The sequence below is a fragment of the Mytilus edulis genome, chromosome 11, assembly GCF_963676685.1.
Source record: "Mytilus edulis chromosome 11, xbMytEdul2.2, whole genome shotgun sequence".
NCBI lineage: Eukaryota > Metazoa > Mollusca > Bivalvia > Mytilida > Mytilidae > Mytilus > Mytilus edulis.
Genome location: NC_092354.1, coordinates 47,662,426 through 47,682,544, shown reverse-complemented (window position 1 = coordinate 47,682,544; position 20,119 = coordinate 47,662,426). Strand labels below are relative to the sequence as shown.

The 20,119-nt window shown below is 32.7% G+C and overlaps 1 protein-coding gene across 1 annotated transcript; it reads right to left on the bottom strand.

The window, feature by feature from the left end:
* Positions 1 to 2,366: 2,366 nt before the first annotated feature.
* LOC139495731 (uncharacterized) lies at positions 2,367 to 19,104 on the bottom strand. The gene is made up of 8 exons (XM_071284091.1): positions 18,780 to 19,104; positions 16,740 to 16,773; positions 16,086 to 16,171; positions 13,344 to 13,472; positions 12,358 to 12,474; positions 11,730 to 11,811; positions 10,123 to 10,324; positions 2,367 to 9,089 (listed from the first exon to the last, which is right to left on the bottom strand). The coding sequence occupies exons 1-8, from the start codon at positions 18,980 to 18,982 to the stop codon at positions 3,517 to 3,519; spliced, it is 6,426 nt and encodes a 2,141-aa protein (XP_071140192.1). The 5' UTR covers positions 18,983 to 19,104; the 3' UTR covers positions 2,367 to 3,516.
* Positions 19,105 to 20,119: the final 1,015 nt, after the last annotated feature.

Here is a 20,119-nt window from a genome sequence, read left to right as displayed (position 1 = left end):
GTGCAATTGAAAAGACTTGCTATTGCACAATACTTTTAATACAATAATTTTAGGTCCTGATTCGGACCAACTGGAAAACTGGGCCCATGATCAAAAATCTAAGTACATGTTTGGATTCAGCATATCAAAGAACCCCAAGATTTCAATTTTTGTTAAAATCAAACTAAGTTTAATTTTGGACCCTTTGGACTTTAATGTAGACCAATTTGAAAACAGGACCAAAAATGAAGAATCTACATACACAGTTAGATTTGGCATATCAAAGATCCCCATTTATTCAATTTTTGATGAAATCAAACAAAGTTTAATTTTGGACCCCGATTTAGACCAACTTGAAAACTGGGCCAATAATCAAGAATCTAAGTACATTTTTAGATTCAGCATATCAAAGAACCTAACCGATTCATTTTTTGTCAAAATCAAACTAAGTTTAATTTTGGACCCTTTGGACCTTAATGTTGACCAATTTGAAAACGGGACCAAAAGTTAAGAATCTACATACACAGTTAGATTCAGCATATCAAAGAACCCCAATTATTCAATTTTGATGAAATCAAACAAAGTTTAATTTTGGACCCTTTGGGCCCCTTATTCCTAAACTGTTGGGACCAAAACTCCCAAAATCATTACCAACCTTCCTTTCATGGTCATAAACCTTGTGTTTAAATTTCATAGATTTCTATTTACTTATACTAATGTTATGGTGCAAAAACCAAGAAAAATGCTTATTTGGGTCCCTTTTTGGCCCCTTATTCCTAAACTCTTGGGAACTTAACTCCCAAAATCAAAACCAATCTTCCTTTTGTGGTCATAAACATTGTGTTTGAATTTCATTGATTTCTATTTACTTAAACTAAAGTTATTGTGCGAAAACCAAGAATAATGCTTATTTGGGCCCTTTTTTGGCCCCTTATTCCTAAACTGTTGAAACCAAAACTCCCAAAATCAATCCCAACCTTTCTTTTGTGGTCATAAACCTTGTGTCAAAATTTCATAGATTTTTATTAACTTAAACTAAAGTTATAGTGCGAAAACCAAGAAAATGCTTATTTGGGCCCTTTTTGGCCCCTAATTCCTAAAATGTTGGGACCAAAACTCCCAAAATCAATACCAACCTTCCTTTTGTGGTCATTAACCTTGTGTTAAAATTTCATAGATTTCTATTCACTTTTACTAAAGTTAGAGTGCGAAAACTAAAAGTATTCAGACGACGACGATGACGACGACGCCAACGTGATAGCAATATACGACGAAAAAATTTTCAAATTTTGCAGTCGTATAAAAATTGTTTCTCTGGGGCATTTATTGAAATCACAATAATCCATCTCAATTTTAATTCCTATCATCAATACAATAAATGGTGGTCAAAGTTTCTAAATTTACAGTACACAATTGTACACATTAATACCCAAACTTACAATAGAGGAAACATCAACCCTTGATATGCATTAAATGTACACAATAAACAAGTCTCAGAAAGTAATAAAAGTGTGAATACAAAAATTTGAAACCAATAGCAATAAAATTTGGAAATAATTAATGGCATAAAAGACAAAAGTACCTAAACAAGCTTGTTTTATACAGCTAATGTTCACAAACAAACAATGTGTTCTCTCTTGACTATCGATCCTTTTAAAATGAAATAATTATAATTAACTGAAGAAAAAAAAATATTTCTCTCATGAAAAAATTGAAGACTTGAAAAATCTTCAAACTAAATGTGATAATACTAATATATAAATGAGGCAAATTGTTGTTTATTATGTTAAAAATTAGCAATTATTATGATTTCATTATAAAATTATTTAATGATTAAAATGAATGAATTTAGATGATATAAAAAGAGACATTAAAATAATTTGTAAAAAAAACAAAACAAAAATTGTTGGCAATTATTCATTTTTAAGGGACACTTTAAAAAGCACTTATTTTGTATAAAAAAAGCACTATAGTTGCATACTTATCAAAAGTAATGTATAAAATATATATTTACAAATACATTGTATATACAAAATTCTGCAGTCTAAGGCAATTATATATAGAAACATATTCATGAAATTTGTCAAAAGAAGCTATTTTTTTTTTCACTCATCTCTCTTGTCTTTATGTGTTTATTTTTTAACACATTAAAATTTAAAAGTTTCCATCGAAAGACATCAACAAATTACATTTAACTTTAGGCAAGACTTAATGCGTGCAATCTTCATAATAAACTTGTGCACCCAAATGCCTATAGCTCGCTATCGCTCCATAACATTAATTTTATCATGCCAAATGAATTAGCAATTTTACCAATCTTAGCTGGTGAGGCGGATCCGGATGAAGGGACCCCCTTTTGTGAGAAAAATTTGGTTGATTATGGTTGAGAAGACTGGACTTAGAAGCCAACAAAGTTAACAGTTCTCTTCTTCATTCTTTTGACAGACTTCTTGATTAGTTCAGAAGCACATTATACATATAAGTATGTACACTCATTAACATTTACAAGGGTAGCATTATACAACTATTTAGACAAATCATAACCTTCTTAAACACCATTTCACATACTGTAAATTCAGAAATTTATGTGATATTTTTCTTAAAGGTAATGCCAAAATAACATAATTGCATGCAGAGTTTTTTTCAGAAATTGTTAAATATAATCTGTCATTTTTGACAATTCTTAAAAAATCGCAATAACAAATGCAAAGAAAATTTCGGAATTTACAATATGTACTAAATGATACATGTAATTAGCTAACCAGTCAGTGGAATTTTCAGGCAAAAAACCTTTAACACTGGTACATAAAAGCCTATATTCAATATTGTTACAACACTTTTTTAGCCATATCAATAATTTCGTCATGGTTTAAGCAACATTTCACACAATAACACAATAAATTTGAGGTCAAATGAGATCAAATCTTCATTGTACCAGCGAAAAAAAGACAAAAATCGGACGCAAAATAGATCCTCTTCATTACTAACCATAACTTAACAACAGAAAAGTATTATTTCGTGAAATCATTACATGTACAATGGCTTATTGGTTTTCTTTTTCCATTGAAATTTTGTGAACCTTAATAGAAGTGCTTATATAAAACAAAAACTTTTGAAATCTCTTTAAAAAACAATACACTTGCAGTGAAAGATATATTCAGAGAAGTCTTTTTATCACTAACTTTTAATAACAGTATCATAATATTTCATAAGTTTGAAAATTAATTTTGTATTCCCTATGAAGTGTATTCAAATTAATTACTTTTTGCTATTTTCTGACTTAAATTTAGTTTTTTTTTTACATTTTTATGATCAAATAATAAATTCTGAAAAATTAGCCATAATCCCTATTTTAAAAAAACTATCAAAACATTTTTATCAATAATATTAGACAGCCTAAAAAAGATTCCCTTAAAAACTTTTCTGTTTCAGTTTGTTAGTCAACAATTTTTATAAAATAGTAACACACTTTAAGAAATACACTTCTATTGTAACAAGCTATCTTAAACATTAATTTACCATTTATTAAAACACAAATCAAATAAATCTGTTATCTTGGTTATCGTGTGTAAAGTATTGTCCATCCAATGATTTAAGATCCTCAAGGGTCGTTTCCAGATCGTCTTCATTAAAACTTGTATTATGTTCCAAATCTAATGACAAATTTCTTTTAGCAATAAATTCTATATCATCGTTATCCATCATTTTCTCAATTGCTAAATCACTTTTTCTATGTCTGATTTTTCTCTCTGAATTTCTGACCCCTACCTCTACTGTGTTCTGTGACCTTGAGATATCTTGACTGTCAAAGTCTGGAATGAAATTAACTAGGTCAAGACTATTGTTTTGTAAACTAGCTTTGATAGATTCAATTTGTAGTGATTTTTCGTGATCTTCATCATTTTGAGATAGTCCACTGCTTGGGTATAAACTAGAGTCATTACTTTGCAATAAATGTTCTGGCAGTGACCGATTATGTAAATCTGAAGAACTTCTATTCACTTTCCGACTGCCATATTTAGTAGACATCAATGCCAACCTGTGAGAAAATGGTGCAACCATCAACTGTTCTGAATTCCCATTTCCAGTATCTTGTTGTTGTTGTGAAATGACATGCTCATTTCTTTGAGATGGAACATCAAATGCACCTTGAGACGGAACATCAAACGCACCTTTGTTTGACAATCTATTCTGATCCATTCTATTACCTTGCAGTTGTGACAATAATGCATCGCTGTATGAAGGTGGTGGTTTTTGTAATGCCTGATGTTCCGTTCTTGGTAAAATGCTTCCAATTCCAATCAGATCTTTCCTTAGTTTAGTTTGTTCCTTAGCTTGCAGTGGTCCTGACGATGTTTGATTGGATTGAGACATAGCCACTGTAACAACAGGCTTTATCAAGGTCACATTGCTGTCAATCTGGAACTGTGAACCTTGAATAGGTACAAATGACTGGACCGGACCAGCTCCATCTATTGGACTCTGTATAATATTTCTGCACGGTGTCTGACTTGGTGATTGTAAAGGATAAGGCGTTGAGGTCTGGAATCGTGGTGAGATAGCTGATGACACTGGGCTGAACATTGCCGTATCGCTAGCAATGCTTTGAGCTGAGTCAGCACGAGTTGACATAAAACTAGAATTATGGCCTGATGTAACTGAGGTGTCACAATTTATGGACTGTGAAACTGGTGTTGGATTCAATATAGGACTGGCCCCAATACTTCCATATCCTGGATCTGAGAATGGTGTCTGATTGGTCATCCTGTCTATTGAAGTTTCTCGTCTTCTTACATTTGTGGAATGAATAGGACTTGGAAATAATGTAGGAGTCGTAACAGACCTTCGATCCAAAGCTGAATTTGCTGAAATCTGTGATGTTATTCTTTCAACGGAGGGTGTTCTCTGCCTCCTACCGACAGGTCTTTGAGGACTGGCAAAGACATCTACATTTGTTGGACGATCAGCAATCCTGTTAGTTCCCATTTTGTTTACCTCAATATTACTTCCTTGTCTACTCTGAGGTCTTGATGATTGCAGTTGCTGTAATGCTTTCATCTGATTGGAATTTATTTCAAAATTTTGTAAAGTATTCCTGGGGCTATGCATCTCATTATTTGAAATATTGTGCAATTTCTTCTGAATGGCCTCAACATCTTTTGAGAATTTTGCATTTTCTACATTATCATTTGGATCATTACCCATAATGCCTCCTGTAACCATGGTAACTTGTTCTGTTATGAAATCTGCAATTTCTGCAGGCAAATCACTGTCTGCTTCCATTGGTAGTTCTGAATCTGCTGGTATAGAAAATCCTGTACTACTCTGAAGAAGATCATGCTCATGTGGAACATTTAGTTGTGAAATACTCAGGTTGTCAGATAAAGGTGCATCACTAAATGACTTGCTTCTATCATGCAGCAAACGCTCATTTTCAAAATTAAAGTTTGACTTTCCTGCAATGTTAACATGTGAAAAGTTTTCTGAATGTTTAACATTGAAAGTATCTACTGAACCAAAATCTGTGATATTTCTATCTTTCTTCTGCAGGAAAGTGTTGATCATTTGATCTAGTAACGGCTTTTCTTTTAACAATTGTTGTTGAGACTTCCTTAATGACAAGGAGTTCACCCCCACTGCCGCTGAACTAACTTTTCTCAGTGGCCTAACTGAATGTGGCTGTTCAGGTTGTACTAGATCAATCAAGGCATCTATTTCCAGCATGCTGATGTCTGGAGAATGTTGACTTTTGTGCTTCAGAACTGATGTGATTGTCTTATTAGTTTTAGGGCTCCCATCTATTTCAAAAGTACATGATCGACTCTCACGTCTATTTTCATTGCTTTCCTCTAATGGATCAAAAAGAATAACATCGTCATCATTTTCGTCTCCTGAATTCAACCTCTTTCTACCAAAACATCGAAACTGGCCATTATCGGTGTTAAAAAATTTCCTTTTCCTACCACCACCTTGCTCTATATCAGCAGAACACCTGGATCCTGGTCGAGAATGAAAAATCTGGTCACCATCTTCAATTTTAGCAAATTTGGAAGGTGTTTCACATGATACTTCCATCTCATTTTCTTTTTCTTTGTACATTTTCAGAACATCTTCTATATCCATTGTATCATCATCATTCAAATCGGGACTTTCAACTCCTTTCTTTCTATCCCCGGTATCCTGTCCAAGACTAAGGGTATTTGGTCTTGCTACAGCCGATTTAACAGGTGATTTCTCCAGTGGTTGTGGCACATGATTTATAACATAGACAACATCCCCTGTTGAAACTAATCCTGGGGGAACTTGTAATTGACCGCTCTGTAGTCTGTCCGTCCTGTCATTGTTTACTACTGATGTCCCAGGTGGTATCTTTTGAGACATTCCGACATTGAACAGATTTTTGACATTTCTGTGATCAGCTGGTACAAAAAATGACCCAACTGAAACTGGAATATTTGTCGCATTTTCTACATTTGAACACATCTGTGGATTAATTGTACCCGGCATATTCTGACTATTTGATATGTCTATATTAATGGTCCCTGTAACATTTTGAGCACCAGAATGTTGCTTGTTCTTTAAAGCAAGCTCAGCCTCACGGGCTCTTTTCTCCTTCAAAAGTTCAGACACAGATTTAGATTTGTCATAAACAAAATTGTCAGTTGGAGTGATTTTAGTGTCCTTTAAAATTGTGGATATTGTTTTTACTGGCGAGGCTTTTGGACGAATGAGTGCAAATCTGCTTTTTGTGGATTTCTTAGGAGTGGACGGGTTTGAATGAAGCGAAGTATCCAAAGTCTCCTGATTATTGAGTGGAACAATTGAACACAGTGTAGATGGTGTTGAATTTACAACCTTGAATGACGACATGGACGACTGACTCGGAGACTTCAAAATGGCTAGCGATGTCGAGACGGATGAAATGGGACTTGAACGAGGGACAACTAATGGCACAGATGACATTGAGATGTCTGGGTAACTCACAACAGGTTGATTTGTAGCAATTGGTGATTGTAGCGTTGGAACTGACACAACCGGTCTGATCATAGATGGAAGATTGTAACCACTAGGTGATTGTAGTGTTGAAACTGGAACAACCGGTCTCAAAATGGATGGCAGATTGTTAGCACTAGGTGATTGAAGTGTTGTAAGTGACACAACCGGTCTGTTAATGGATGGAGCGTTGGTAGCATTTGGAGAAAGCAATGCTTGAACAATATTTCCAGGTGAAAACTGTTGGATGGTTGACTGGTGAGTTTTATCTGCAGCACTGATAGCAACTTTTATAGAGCCACTTGGACTAATGTTTGGCTGATTTCCAACAAGGTCCATAGTCTGTCTTCGTAAAACATTCTGATTATTAGTCTGATTTCCAATAGGGCCTAGTGTCTGTCTTCTAATTACATTCTGATTGTGTGCCTGTTGAGCCAGCAAAGCCATTTCTGGAGCTCGAGCCATCTGTTTCAGCAGTTGACTACAGGACGAACTTGAAGTGGTGACTGGTAGAATAACTGTATGTGCAGGAGTTGGTACTGAATTGACATTCTTCCCTATATCAGAAATTGGACCTTGTCCAAGAACAATTCCAGAACTTCCTCCTATATTGAAATGTGCAGGCAAGATGAGTTTGCCTTCTGATGTTACCTGTTGAGGCAATATAGATGATGTCAACTGCTGAGGCAATATAGTTCCTTTGTTTTTGGTTTCCATAGCAACCGTTGATGAGGCTACAGCTGGCAAAGAACTGTTTGTGGCAATTGTAGACATATTTGTTGATGACACAACCAAATTACTCGGTGCAATAATCCCACTTTGTAAAACAGGTTGAAACATAACTTTTCCGACTAAACTTTCTGTGGTCCTCTTGGGTGCTTCAGTTACAGATGAAGATGGGTTGTCTTTTCTTAATGTTTGACTTTGACCAGCAACTTGTTCTATCTTCTCCAAATAATGGGACGGAAGTTTGGTGATATCAAAGTTGTTAGGAACGGTTATAAAAATCTGACCATCACTCTGTGTCAAATTAATGGACGGACCTTTGCACAAGTCAACATTGGAATCCTTCCTGCTTTGGATTTGCGAAAATGGAACAAAAGCACTACGAGATGAATGATTCGCAGAACTTATCAGATTGGCAGAGTCATTGTCTGTCCTCTCAACTGTTGTGTTACTATTCAACAACTGTTTAATACTTTCGTTTCCGACAGAAGTTTCAATGTTAGTGTTGAAGGAATTATTGTCTTTGACGGATACGGGAATGTTCCATACATTGGCAGCAATAAGAGACGGTTTTCTGATGATATGCTGAATCTGACTAGAAGTTTTCTCGCTTTCTACTTCCATTAATAAAACATTATTTGTATTTACTGGACGGTTTCCATCTACTTCATCAGAAATTCTACTTTCAATTTCAGCTCGATTGTTTATATTCCTACTTTCACTTTCAGCTTGATTGTTTGTATTCCTATTTTCTCTTTGTTCTATATTAAACCTTGGATTTGTTTTCACATTACTTTTATGAACAAAATTAACATTGGCAGTGTTTTCTTCACGTTGTACTGTCGTAAGCTCTCTCAGAATATTTTGGTTCATTTGAACATTTTTCGGAATTTCTATATTTAGATTCCTTGCAACATCTACTGGGTGATTCTTCCTAGCCGAGATGTGATTTGTTTTGTTATTGTCAGTTTTTTTCTGTTGACCACTATTCAAACTTGACACAGATTTGTCGTTTTCATCACTAACCATCTCAACATCAACTTCAGAAATAGACTTTGATCGTTCCTGTTTTGTTTTGTTCTGCTGCACAACCATGACAGACTGACTACGCTGTAAATCTGTTTTGCCTTGAACACTTTTTGATCGACTTCCACCGTCTTCAAACAATCGTTTTACGGGAGATTTGATCACCTGCTGGATTGATGGAGACGTAATAAATGGAGTTTGGCGATCATGAGATTCTTTTAACTTTTGTTCGTTTTCCTCGCGTTGCTGTTGAAGTTTTTTCTTTTGTTCTCGTAACAGTTTACCTTCTTGTAGTTTTCTCTGAAGTAACATTTGTGTTTCTTTGTGTCTGTCCCCACCGGTGCTGTTGGAAAACAAGGATGGCTCTGAAATACAAGACATATGTTTTATTAACTTATCTCCCTTACAAAAATAAAGAATTATCTCCCATATAATTGTTCTTATTTTTTATGTGTGTTGGAAAACAAGGTAGGCTCTGTCACTACAAGATGGATGTCCAATTTCTATAAATGAATAAACAATATAAAAAAGAAGATGGTGTGTGATTGCCTATGAGACAACTCTTCACAAGAGACCAAATAACACCTAAAATTAACAAATAAAGGTCACTGTACGGCCTTCAACAATGATCAAAGCCCATACCACATAGTCAACAAATCATGTAGATAGCTGTCTCACAAGCAAAAAACCCTAACTGTAAAAATTTAAGGGCCTACACTAGTATTGCTACTATGCATTTGCCAATTTAAACATTGCACTGATTGGCTTTGTCATGGTGGACAAGCCTTTTTTAATTCAATAATGAAAACAATTTATTATTTGTTTATATTTATGGTTTGAATAATTCACTCGAAAGCAAAAACTCATCAATAAGCTGTAGTTTTGTCATTACAAACTAGATGAAGGATTTACCACTATGAATAATGGTAAAGACTCAAAGAGAGCCCACCAATTAGTAAGGCCATTCCATCACATGGATTCCTCTAATAAATGCTATAATTTCACAGCCTACAATAGATTCTTTTAAGTTGTGAAATTTTTAATATTATTCAATTATCTCCCTTACAAATTTAAAGAATGATCTCCCATTAAATTGCTCTTATTTTATTCACAATCAATAAAATTGAGAATTAAAATGGTGAATGTGTCAAAAAAACAACCATAATAAAATTAGAAAACATCTTCAACATACAGTAAATTCAGAAATTATTGTGATGTTTTTAATATTGCAAAAGTGCAACAGGTTTATAATCACAACAATTTAAACTTGATTGTTCTTAAACGACAATATTGCAATAATAAATGCATGCAATAATTTCTGAATTGTCAGTAGTGAGAAATTCCAGTATATGCTCTCTTCAGCTGGCCCCTAAACAAAAATGTGTACCAGTTCAATACCTTTAATATTCTGTATGCCTGCATCTTCCATAGCAGCAATGACTGTGAAGGCTGCCACAGATTTACTGTTAACACACAGGTTACTGATAAGGTATTCAGCCAGATCTCGTATCCCTTGGAAGTTAGCATTGAGAAGTTTGTGGGCCCACTCACACACCAGTTGACAAGAGGCTGTATTGAGTTCGTCATCTTCATTTCCAGGCTAAAGAAAAAATGTCACATTGCAAATATATATTCCCAACTTTGTTAAAACTTGCACATGCAAATTTCAGTTTTAATGTCAACTTAATGCATTAAACTTTATTGATTTTAGTTTTTTTAAGTGATGTTCTAGAAATTTTGTTTAAAACTTAAATATGGTATTTATATTTGTTACAACTGAATATCTTCATCGTATAATTGATCAGGGGGGTTTAGCAAATAAAAATCTATCAATCATATTTCAGGTAATCAATATATATACATCAAAATTATAACTTTTGTTGAAACTGTCCAAATGTCTCAACACAAACATCTCAATTTTCTGTACTTTAGCTAGTATTTCAAAAAAGGCATAGTTTAAATATTAAATCAAATTTTTCCACTTTAAAAATTTACTTCATTTGAATGATACTTAAACTGAATGAAATCTGTGAAAATTACAATATCTTTAAAATATTTTAAAATTGACAGAGAACTGCTTTTTAAAATTGAATGCTTCTTTTGATAATTTTATAATAACAGCTTAGAACAATTTTGTTTAAATTTTGACAACCCTTTAAGATCATGAAAAAAGAAACATTCAATTCCTATAGTTACATACTTTTATGCTATAAACATAGAACAATTAATGAGTTAAATAAAGCTTTTTGTTTGTTTTCATATGCTATGTTGTTATGTTTCAAATTACTGTTAATTCAGAAACTATTGCAATGTTTTTATTAATGCGAAAAATGTGTTGACAAAACTGTAAGTTCAGAAATTATTTCATACATTTATTATTGCCATTATTGAAGAATGGACAAAAATGCGGGATTAAGGTGGTACCTAACACTACAGGGAGATAACCCTGTAAAATCAGCTAAATGTTTTAATTATGTTATGTTGTAAAAGGAAAATTAAGCTTCTCAATGATCAAAATTGGTGTCTGTCAAACTGCTATATAACCAGTGTAATTTTTCTGATAAAACGGTTGGTTCAAATTTTTTGAAATTTTTATATTTTTGTCAAAGGGTCTAAGTAAATACTTTGTAAAAATTTCATGAAAATTAAACGAGCCAAATTAATTTTAGTGAAGGTGTTGGGTACCCCTTTAAGCAATGTGATTTCAGGAAAAATATATGTGTTCAAAATATCAACATGTGAGTTCTTATTAATGCAATACTCACCAAATTGCATTATATATTCACATTAATAAAAATCTCCCAATATTTTCTGAATTTACAGTAAAACAATCTTGCATTCACAGTTTTAGTGATTTTTCATCACAAATTTATTTCAATTTTTATTGCATTTTTATTGCATTTTTATTGCATTTTTACTAGTCATCATTGAATCCGAATAATAAATGAAACCTTTAATATTTGAATTTACAGTACTATCATTTCATCAATATTATTAGTACTTACAGCTGTATTTGATAAGATTTCTAACTCAGGTAATGTGGGTGGTAATACATCTAATTTCTTCCTAAGTCCTCCATAACAATATGTATGTAATGTTAAGGAAACCAAAACACTTAAATAATCCAGTAAAAAAATCAAAATATATTCTATTAAACATGTCATATAAGTTAAAATAAAATTAAATCAGAGTGGACAAGACATTTCTTGTTTTGTTTTCTTTTTCTATCATAAGAATTGGCTATGTAATACCTTTAAAAATAACACAAGCTATTATGTATTCAAAGTTTATATGTTGTGCTTTGTTTTAGGCTGTTGGTCTTAAGTCATTTTTTTTCAATTTCTTGTCATGGTGTTGTCTATATGACTTATGAGTTTGAATACCCCATTCGTATTTTTAGCCTCACTCTTTGGATATTTGGAAATATCAAATATCAAAAAACTAGACACTCTTCACACAAAAAAATATGGCAATTATAAATACTTCTAGTTACAAGTACATGGACATTGCTTTCCCGACTTGCGATCAATTAAAATTGTAATTTTTTGGGGGGAAAAACAGTTACAAAACTTTGTTTATTTCCTGTAATTATGTTAGCCTTTTATATACAAATGAATCTTAGAAAAAGGATATCTTGATTGCCCTCTTTGTCCCAATCTTCTAGGTTTAACATTAGGAAACACTGACTTCATCAATTTGCCAAAATCTGCTGTACTTAGGGGCTTTATGTCATGATTTTCACAGTAGGACCTGAAAATATAAAACAGAGATAATTAAATAAAGTGAAATACGTTCATGCTTCATACTACAAACAGCATCTATCCACATTGAAGAAATTAATGTCATAAGGAGAATCTTATGACAAAATAAACATCTTCTTTCTTATATATATAAGCAAATATGATTGTTTACTAATTTTGGTGTTGTTTTTTTCCCTCTTTTAATGTAACATGTCTAAACTTTGTTAATATATAAACAAGTTAAAATAATCTAAAATTGTTAAATTTATCATACCATCTAGAATTCTATAAAATTAAAACACACACACAAATTAACATTAAATTCAAAGAATTCTAAATCACTGTCCGATCCAAAATGCATCATGGGAGACAACTCCACTTAATTTGTTTGATTGAAGTCTATAGGTTACAAGAGCTCAATTATTTGATTAAATTTTACAAGCAAAATTTTCACATATAGATGATACTTCGAATAAAATCTTGTGGAACCTGGATTGGATGATACATGTTTGGAATTATTTCAATTGAAAGCCTGGTCAATCAGTTTAGAAAATCAAAAAATTTATATTAAACCAGGTGTAAAAAAAATGTATTCAATTTAAGTACAAAGAAGCCTTTAAAAAAATACCTTTCCAAGAAACCTTGACAAAAAAAGACGTTTTTCAGCCATAATTTAAGTCCACTTTTGACACTTGAATATATATATTTTTTTTTGACAAACTTGTCTAGTAACCAGAACTACTTGTACTACCCATTTTTCCCCAGTGTGAAGTCTTCACAAAAGAAAATATGTAACACCACTATGGAAATACACTATGAATAACTAGTATTAAGATTGGAGATAACTGTACTTAAATTGTCTGACAATTCTATCCTTACCTATAATCATCATACACGTCTTGTTTAGGTAAGCAGATAAGTTCATCTTCCTCTAAATGTGACTTGATCCATGTATATGTCTGAGCTTGCTGTGTTCTGTTAGGTTTTTGTACACCTATAGTTGGGGTCCTGAAAAAAAAATATGTGTTCCAATGAATAAGAAGACGCCAACAATATATAATTCACTAAATTTCACTGTATAGCAGATTATTTTCGCAGGTATAAAATTTTCATTGAATAAGGTATACAAAATATTTTGGCGGTTATAATGTCGGCTGATTTCAAAACTTTTATCAATACCTTTGAATTTACACTTTTAATTTGGCTGAATCTATTTTGGCAATTTTGTTCTATCCATGAAAATAAGCGAAAATGTACACCCCGCAAAAATAACCCGCTATTCTGTATTTTGTCTGTGTTTTGATTTTCTTTCTAAGTCCTGATTGACCAATCATTGTGAAAAGTATACATATTTTTTCTTTCATTTTTTTTTTTATAAATGAGGATGTTAGTTTTCTTGTTTGAATTGTTTTACATTGTCATTATGGGGCCTTTAATAGCTGACAATGCAGTATGGGCTTTGCTCATTGTAGAAGGCTGTACGGTGACCTATAGTTGTTCATTTTTGTGTCATTTTGGTCTCTTGTGGAGAGTTGTATCCATGGCAATCATACCACATCTTCTTTTTTATATATATTCCATGAATTTTGAATGTTGTGTTTATGTAAACTTGAATTTGCCATGAGGGTCATGGTTTGTTTCATGCTGGAGGTCATGGTTTGTTCCATGCTGGGGGTCATGGTTTGTTCCATGCTGGAGGTCATGGTTTATTACATGCTGGAGGTCACAATGACCTTAAAAGATAAATTAAAGCATAGTTTCTTTGTTTTTGGTTTGAAACTGACTCAAATGAATACACCTCTCGTACAGAATGATTTTCATCAGGTAAGTTTGGGATACCTAAATGTCAAGAAGAATCAAAACTTAGATTGCTTAAACAACCAGGTGCTCCGAAGGTAGTGTTTCCTACAGGTGGTTTTGGCGTGTAATGGCGCCCTGCCGCGATTTCTCGACGCCCTGCCCTTTTTGGGAAAAAAAATTGGCGCCCTGCCCTAATTTTGTCGAAATTTCTGACGCCATGCCTTTATCGTCGTAATTAACAACCGGTACTGAAAGACATATTTTATGAATACCGCTCGAGTTATTTCCCTTCAAAACAAAAGTTCAATAGGTCGTCATTTTGTAATCGATTTCGTAATCAGCTGATTAGCAAACTGCAATAGATTGAATAGTGAATACAGATACTAATCACGGGTCCTGATTGTATCCCCAAGTCCCAGAAACATCGTATTGCCTAGAAGATTAATGATAAAACATCGATGTGATGCTTAGATATTTTTTTTTTACAGCTGATAGATTTCTAATTTACATAATTTACATTGTTTGCATGGTTGAACAAGCCAATGAACGGCGATCATGAGACATTTGTCAAATTGAAAAGTAAAAATTCTTTGCAAACTATTTTTTAAATACAAATGCTTGACTGTACCTTAAATAAAATGAATAAAAATCCAAACTAAATTATTAAAAGCAGAATAATCCAGAAAATAAATGAATTCCTTGATCAAATGTTTTCTTTTGTTTACAAACATGTCACATGATCATTTTAGGCGGGAAAAATACTTGGGAAAACACCTAAGTAACAGACAACTATGTCTGGCTATTTATAGACATTTAAAATAAACAGCTGATATGGTAGTGCCATGAAAGTAGTAAAACTTGTTGTATCTATATTAATTTAATTTGGAAAAGGGTGTAGAGGGGAAGGGGTTAATTTGTAAAGTTATTTTTTTTTGTAATTTAATGAATTTTGGTTACTAAAAATGACCCTGGATATCAGGGAATGTGTCAACCTGTTTTTAGGGGAAAAAAGGAGGATTTGTCAATGACAATTGATATGACCAAAGCAATATTTTTATATACATGTATATGACATAGTGCTTTCTTGTTTTTAAAGAACTGATTTTGTTTTTAATTGTGTTTATTGTTTTAAATATTTCATATATATATGTTTTAAACACTTTTTCTTGTTTAACAATTTGTTTTAATGATTGATTACAGATGTATATGTCCTTTTTATAGTATTAAACTAGTATGTTTTAAATGAATCCATTTTATAGAAATTGCCTGTTTATGTTAAGTAAGTGCCCTAAAATTGTTGTCCATCGCGCTTAATGTGCCCTCTGAGCTAACAATTACCCTGCCCTTTTTAAAAGCTGCAGGAAACACTACGAAGGGCGCAGCTTTAAAGGACCGCAGATGTGGAACCCTGAACAGTTTGGGCAAGCATGGACACAGCTCTGAATTTGGATTGTGATCAAATTTTTGTCATAATATGGGTTTCTGTCACACAACAAATGTCAAGATCTTACAAATCTATTGCACAATATTGTGCTATTAAAGATTTCTTCTTCAATCTTTTCAAAAATTTGGAATTTGAAAAATTTGGGGAGAAAAAATTGAAAACTACTACCACCCCCCTTTTTCGACATTTTGTTCAAAACCTGACATTTATTTATATATATTTTACAAGTAGTGTAAGGGAGGTAAATCCACATACCCAACATTGTATGTTAAATGTTTTTGAATTACATCCCTTTCACTGCTTTTAAATTGTCTAAATTGTCCATTGACCAGAAAAACGTAAAATTCCTAATCTGCCATTCATTGTAAATTACTTACTTTCTAAACTCTTTACATGAATCTCCTGTAGGTAGTTTTAAATACAGGAACAGTTTTTCTACATCTGATAAACTCTTTACTTCATTCTGAAAAACAATCAATATATATATTAGCACATTTTCAAAATAAACTGAAAATTTAGTTGGAAAAGTAACATTTTTAAATTTGTGTCATAAGGCCAATTAAAATTAATTGATATATATTTTCATCCCTGCCCGCCCCTCTGAAATCATCCTGCCCCGATTTTTTTTATTTTCAAAAACTTACGATTTCCGGATTTTGTTCATTTCAATTTCCAGTAACCTTCAGAACTTCCTCTTGTTTCACTTATAAATGTGACGGAGTGTTTATAAAACAAATGTATTGTATTATTGTATTGTTAATTTGATCTATTTTGTGATATTATTGTTAACATTTCTCTCAGTAATACATGTTCATGTCTATTCCAATCAATGATTAACAAAGATTTTTTTTACATTTACACAATGCCAAAATCTCGAAATGAACTTGCCTATGTTCACGAACAGTCCTTTCTTATTCATTTTCACTAGATAGTTGAAGTATGCTTGTGGTCTATCATGAATACTGATAAATATAATTATTCGTCTTTAAGTTTCTCAAATTATCTACTTTTTATTCAATTTCAATACTCACAACTATTCTGCTGATGGTGCTTTGAGCTTCATTGCTAAAAAAAAGAGAGAAAAAACATGAAGAGAATAATGTTGACATTGCAAAATAAGTTCAGCTGTTTTAATCAATAGTTAATTCTAATGCAACACCCTTTGTTATGTTCTTTCTATTGGATAATGTCCCCAATTTTTAGGGCATAAAACAGGGATCTCCATGGAGAAAATTGAACCATGGAGGAACTTTCAACATTACAAACCGTGTCTACGCTGTACAGTGTAGAGCGATCGGAAGTATTTTATCCCTCCATGCAAGGAAAGGTGAACATGCTAATTCATTGCTTATTTAAATTATATTTATTTGAATTTTCATTATAAAATTAAAAGTATCAATATTTTCATTGATTGCCGTTTTTAACCATTCAAATGCCAAGTTTTCATGGTCCCCCCTTAGTGAATGACCAAAAGCTGTCATGAAGGTTCCCATGTAGATTTCTTGTATTTTTGGTAATTGTTATGGGGGTTAAAAATCATATGATGTGGAGCTTATTTTTTCATCCATGACACTGTCAAATTCAGAACCAATTACCGGTATGACTGATTTGCAGCAACAACAAAACGATTCGTACGAGTTATGTAAAAGGTTAAAGAGATTTGTAAAGCAAACGTTGACAAATGAAAAGGTTTTTAATGACTTTATCTGGCAAATTGATGCTGTGCAACATGCATCTTTCGAGTCTGAACAGAAACCGGAAACGCGGATGTATCAATTTGATTGTAATATACGAAATGAATTCGGAATTACGATACGATATTTCTTTACAGGAAATATTTAAGTTTTTACTTATAAACTTTTAAATAATTCTAAATTATCGTTACAGCAGTACTCGAGTTATTTGCGATGAAATAATATTTACTGTTTTGTGTCTTATTTTGTACTGCTTAAAAAAGAGGGATGCTGATTGCGTAAGTCAAAATAAAGCACGTGTTCGACTTGTTGAACTGTTTTCTTTGTAACTGGATTATTAATTTATTTATTCAATCTAAATTGTCATAATCATTTGCTGAAACTTAGTTGATTAATTCGACAAATGGATCGTCTATCCTCAGATAGTATTCCCCTAGTCTGGTTTGTTGATCTACCTGTACAAGCTCAGGTACAAGTGATTAGCGATCTTAATCCGGATATCCCTCAGGCGTTAGAACTGTATTGAATTATAAAAAGCCTAAGTGTTATGCAATTACATGCATTTGATTATAATTGATAAAAAAAATGGCGTCTGGCTACAAAAAACGATGAAGTTTTGAACGATGGCGGAAGACAATTTAACGATGGCGCAAGACATTTGAACGATTGCGGGCGCCATCGTTAAACAGGCCATGGAGATCCCTGATAAAAATTGTACAAACAATCGCAGACGACTTATGACAATATTTAAATGTATGATTTTATGTTGTTTTCTGTCAGCTTCATTGCAATGGAGAGAGAAATATCATAATTTCAGCTATGACAGCATCAATTTATGATTTGATGGTCACAAATGCCCGTTTATTGGCTCTGCCTTAGTTAACACCATGCATGAAGAGTCATATATCTTACTATAGTAAGTTTTCATAATTATATAAACATGATAAAGATTATATATATTCTTAATTTTTATGAGAAAAAAATGAAGTTAAAGATAAGTCACAAAAGAAGACATTGGATGCCACAAAGGAGAAATTATTGTTGAAAATGTCAAAAGTTCAAGTGTTGAGACTGCCACATAGTGATAAGATCTATATCTACTATTCAAGGGAGGCAATCCAGTCAGCGAATGTCAAAATATCAAGTTGCAGAGGCATAAATGATCTTTCATAATCATATGAAAAGCCTCTTGGGCAGTTCAAATGTTTGACTCGAATATATCACACTATAACAGTTAATCATCACATCACTGTCCATAGAATTAGACATGATTCATTTACTGTGACTGAATCACTTACCAATAAAAGCCATATATATTAATAAATTAATAACACATTTACAGAACCATTATCAATTGACTCCCCCAAAATATATTACCTCAGGGAGGATTCTAAGCCTTCCTCAATGTGAGAGAACCTTGACTTAGTCTCTTTCTCATTATTATTGGTAGGTGACATTTTGTAAACATTGACGTCCTCAGAATTCTGGACAACTTGTTTTGCATTTTGTGACCAAAAAGCAGGATCGATCTGGGCGATATCTACTCTAAAGTTATCTTGACATATCAAAATATTATTCATGCTACATTAAGTTGTTAGGTTATGTTGTCAAAGTTGTAAAATAATAAATTTTCTTCAAAACTATAAAATCCGATGAACTCCATTGTTGGTATTTCTTTTTGCGCATGCTCAAATAACAAAACGTAAAATAAAGTGTCGTAAAATGTAACACTGAGGTCATTTTTTAATAAATCTTAATCAAAACTCTTTCTATTATCTATTTATCGTTAAACATATTTTAATCGTTATTGTTATCATAATGAATTTCATACGATCTATTTAATGTTGGCGATTTCAAAAGAAAAATCTAAAATAAATACTACTCATCCCGCACCTTACTAAAATTTGCTCTGTTAAAATTTCAATATCGGACAAAATTTTAAAAATAAAAAAATATCGATTATCGTGTTCGGTTCTAAATATAAATGTTGATTGAAAACAACATTACAAAATATGTTGCATTTCAAATTCAAGTACAAAATGCAACTTCAAAGTTTTATTCAGTCATGCATGAGGATAGTAATGAATTCTATAGTCAAGTCGGCACCTGGTTAAATCGCACCTGGTCAAATCAGCACTTGGTATAGTCAAATCGGCACCTAGACAATTTGACACCTGGTTAAATCGGCACCCGATATAGTCATTTCGATACCCATGTTAGATATATTTATTCATGTATTTTAAGCAAAAAGATGAAAATAATGAAGGGGTTATCCAAGTATTGATTTATTTACATTTTTTGGGAGGTTTCTTCTTCTTCTTCTTCCAGGTAAGGAACCGGATTCATTGCTGAATGTTAATGGTTCCGCGCGAAAACTTTACGCAGTGTCGGGCAACACAGAAAGATTTCTCTTGGCTATTTACAAATTACATTTAAAACGTTCGCAAAAAAATATACAATTAAAATTATTTACAACTGGTTTTCCTACTTCCTTTCAGAGCATGCCTTCAGGGCAGCTCTGAATCCCTCAACGGTGTTGGTCGCTGTAACTGTTGTTGGTAGGTTGTTCCAGTCTCTGATTGTCCTCGGGAAGAAAGATTGGCCATAGGTGTCTGTACTTGTTCTTTCTTGGAAGAAGCGGTTTTTACCTCTGGTCCGGTTATCATTCGGGGTCAAATATTGGTGACGGTCTATATCTATAAGTTCATGCTGGATCT

What these genes read in the sequence shown, in the direction of transcription:
- LOC139495731 (XM_071284091.1), bottom strand. Translation starts at nt 18,982, where the DNA reads ATGAATAATATTTTGATATGTCAAGATAACTTTAGAGTAGATATCGCC. An exon ending in GCACCATCAGCAGAATAGTT is followed by an intron (nt 16,172 to 16,739) that starts GTGAGTATTGAA and finishes ATTGTTTTTCAG; the next exon opens with AATGAAGTAAAGAGTTTATC. An exon ending in GGACAAAGAGGGCAATCAAG is followed by an intron (nt 11,812 to 12,357) that starts ATATCCTTTTTC and finishes AACATTACATAC; the next exon opens with ATATTGTTATGGAGGACTTA.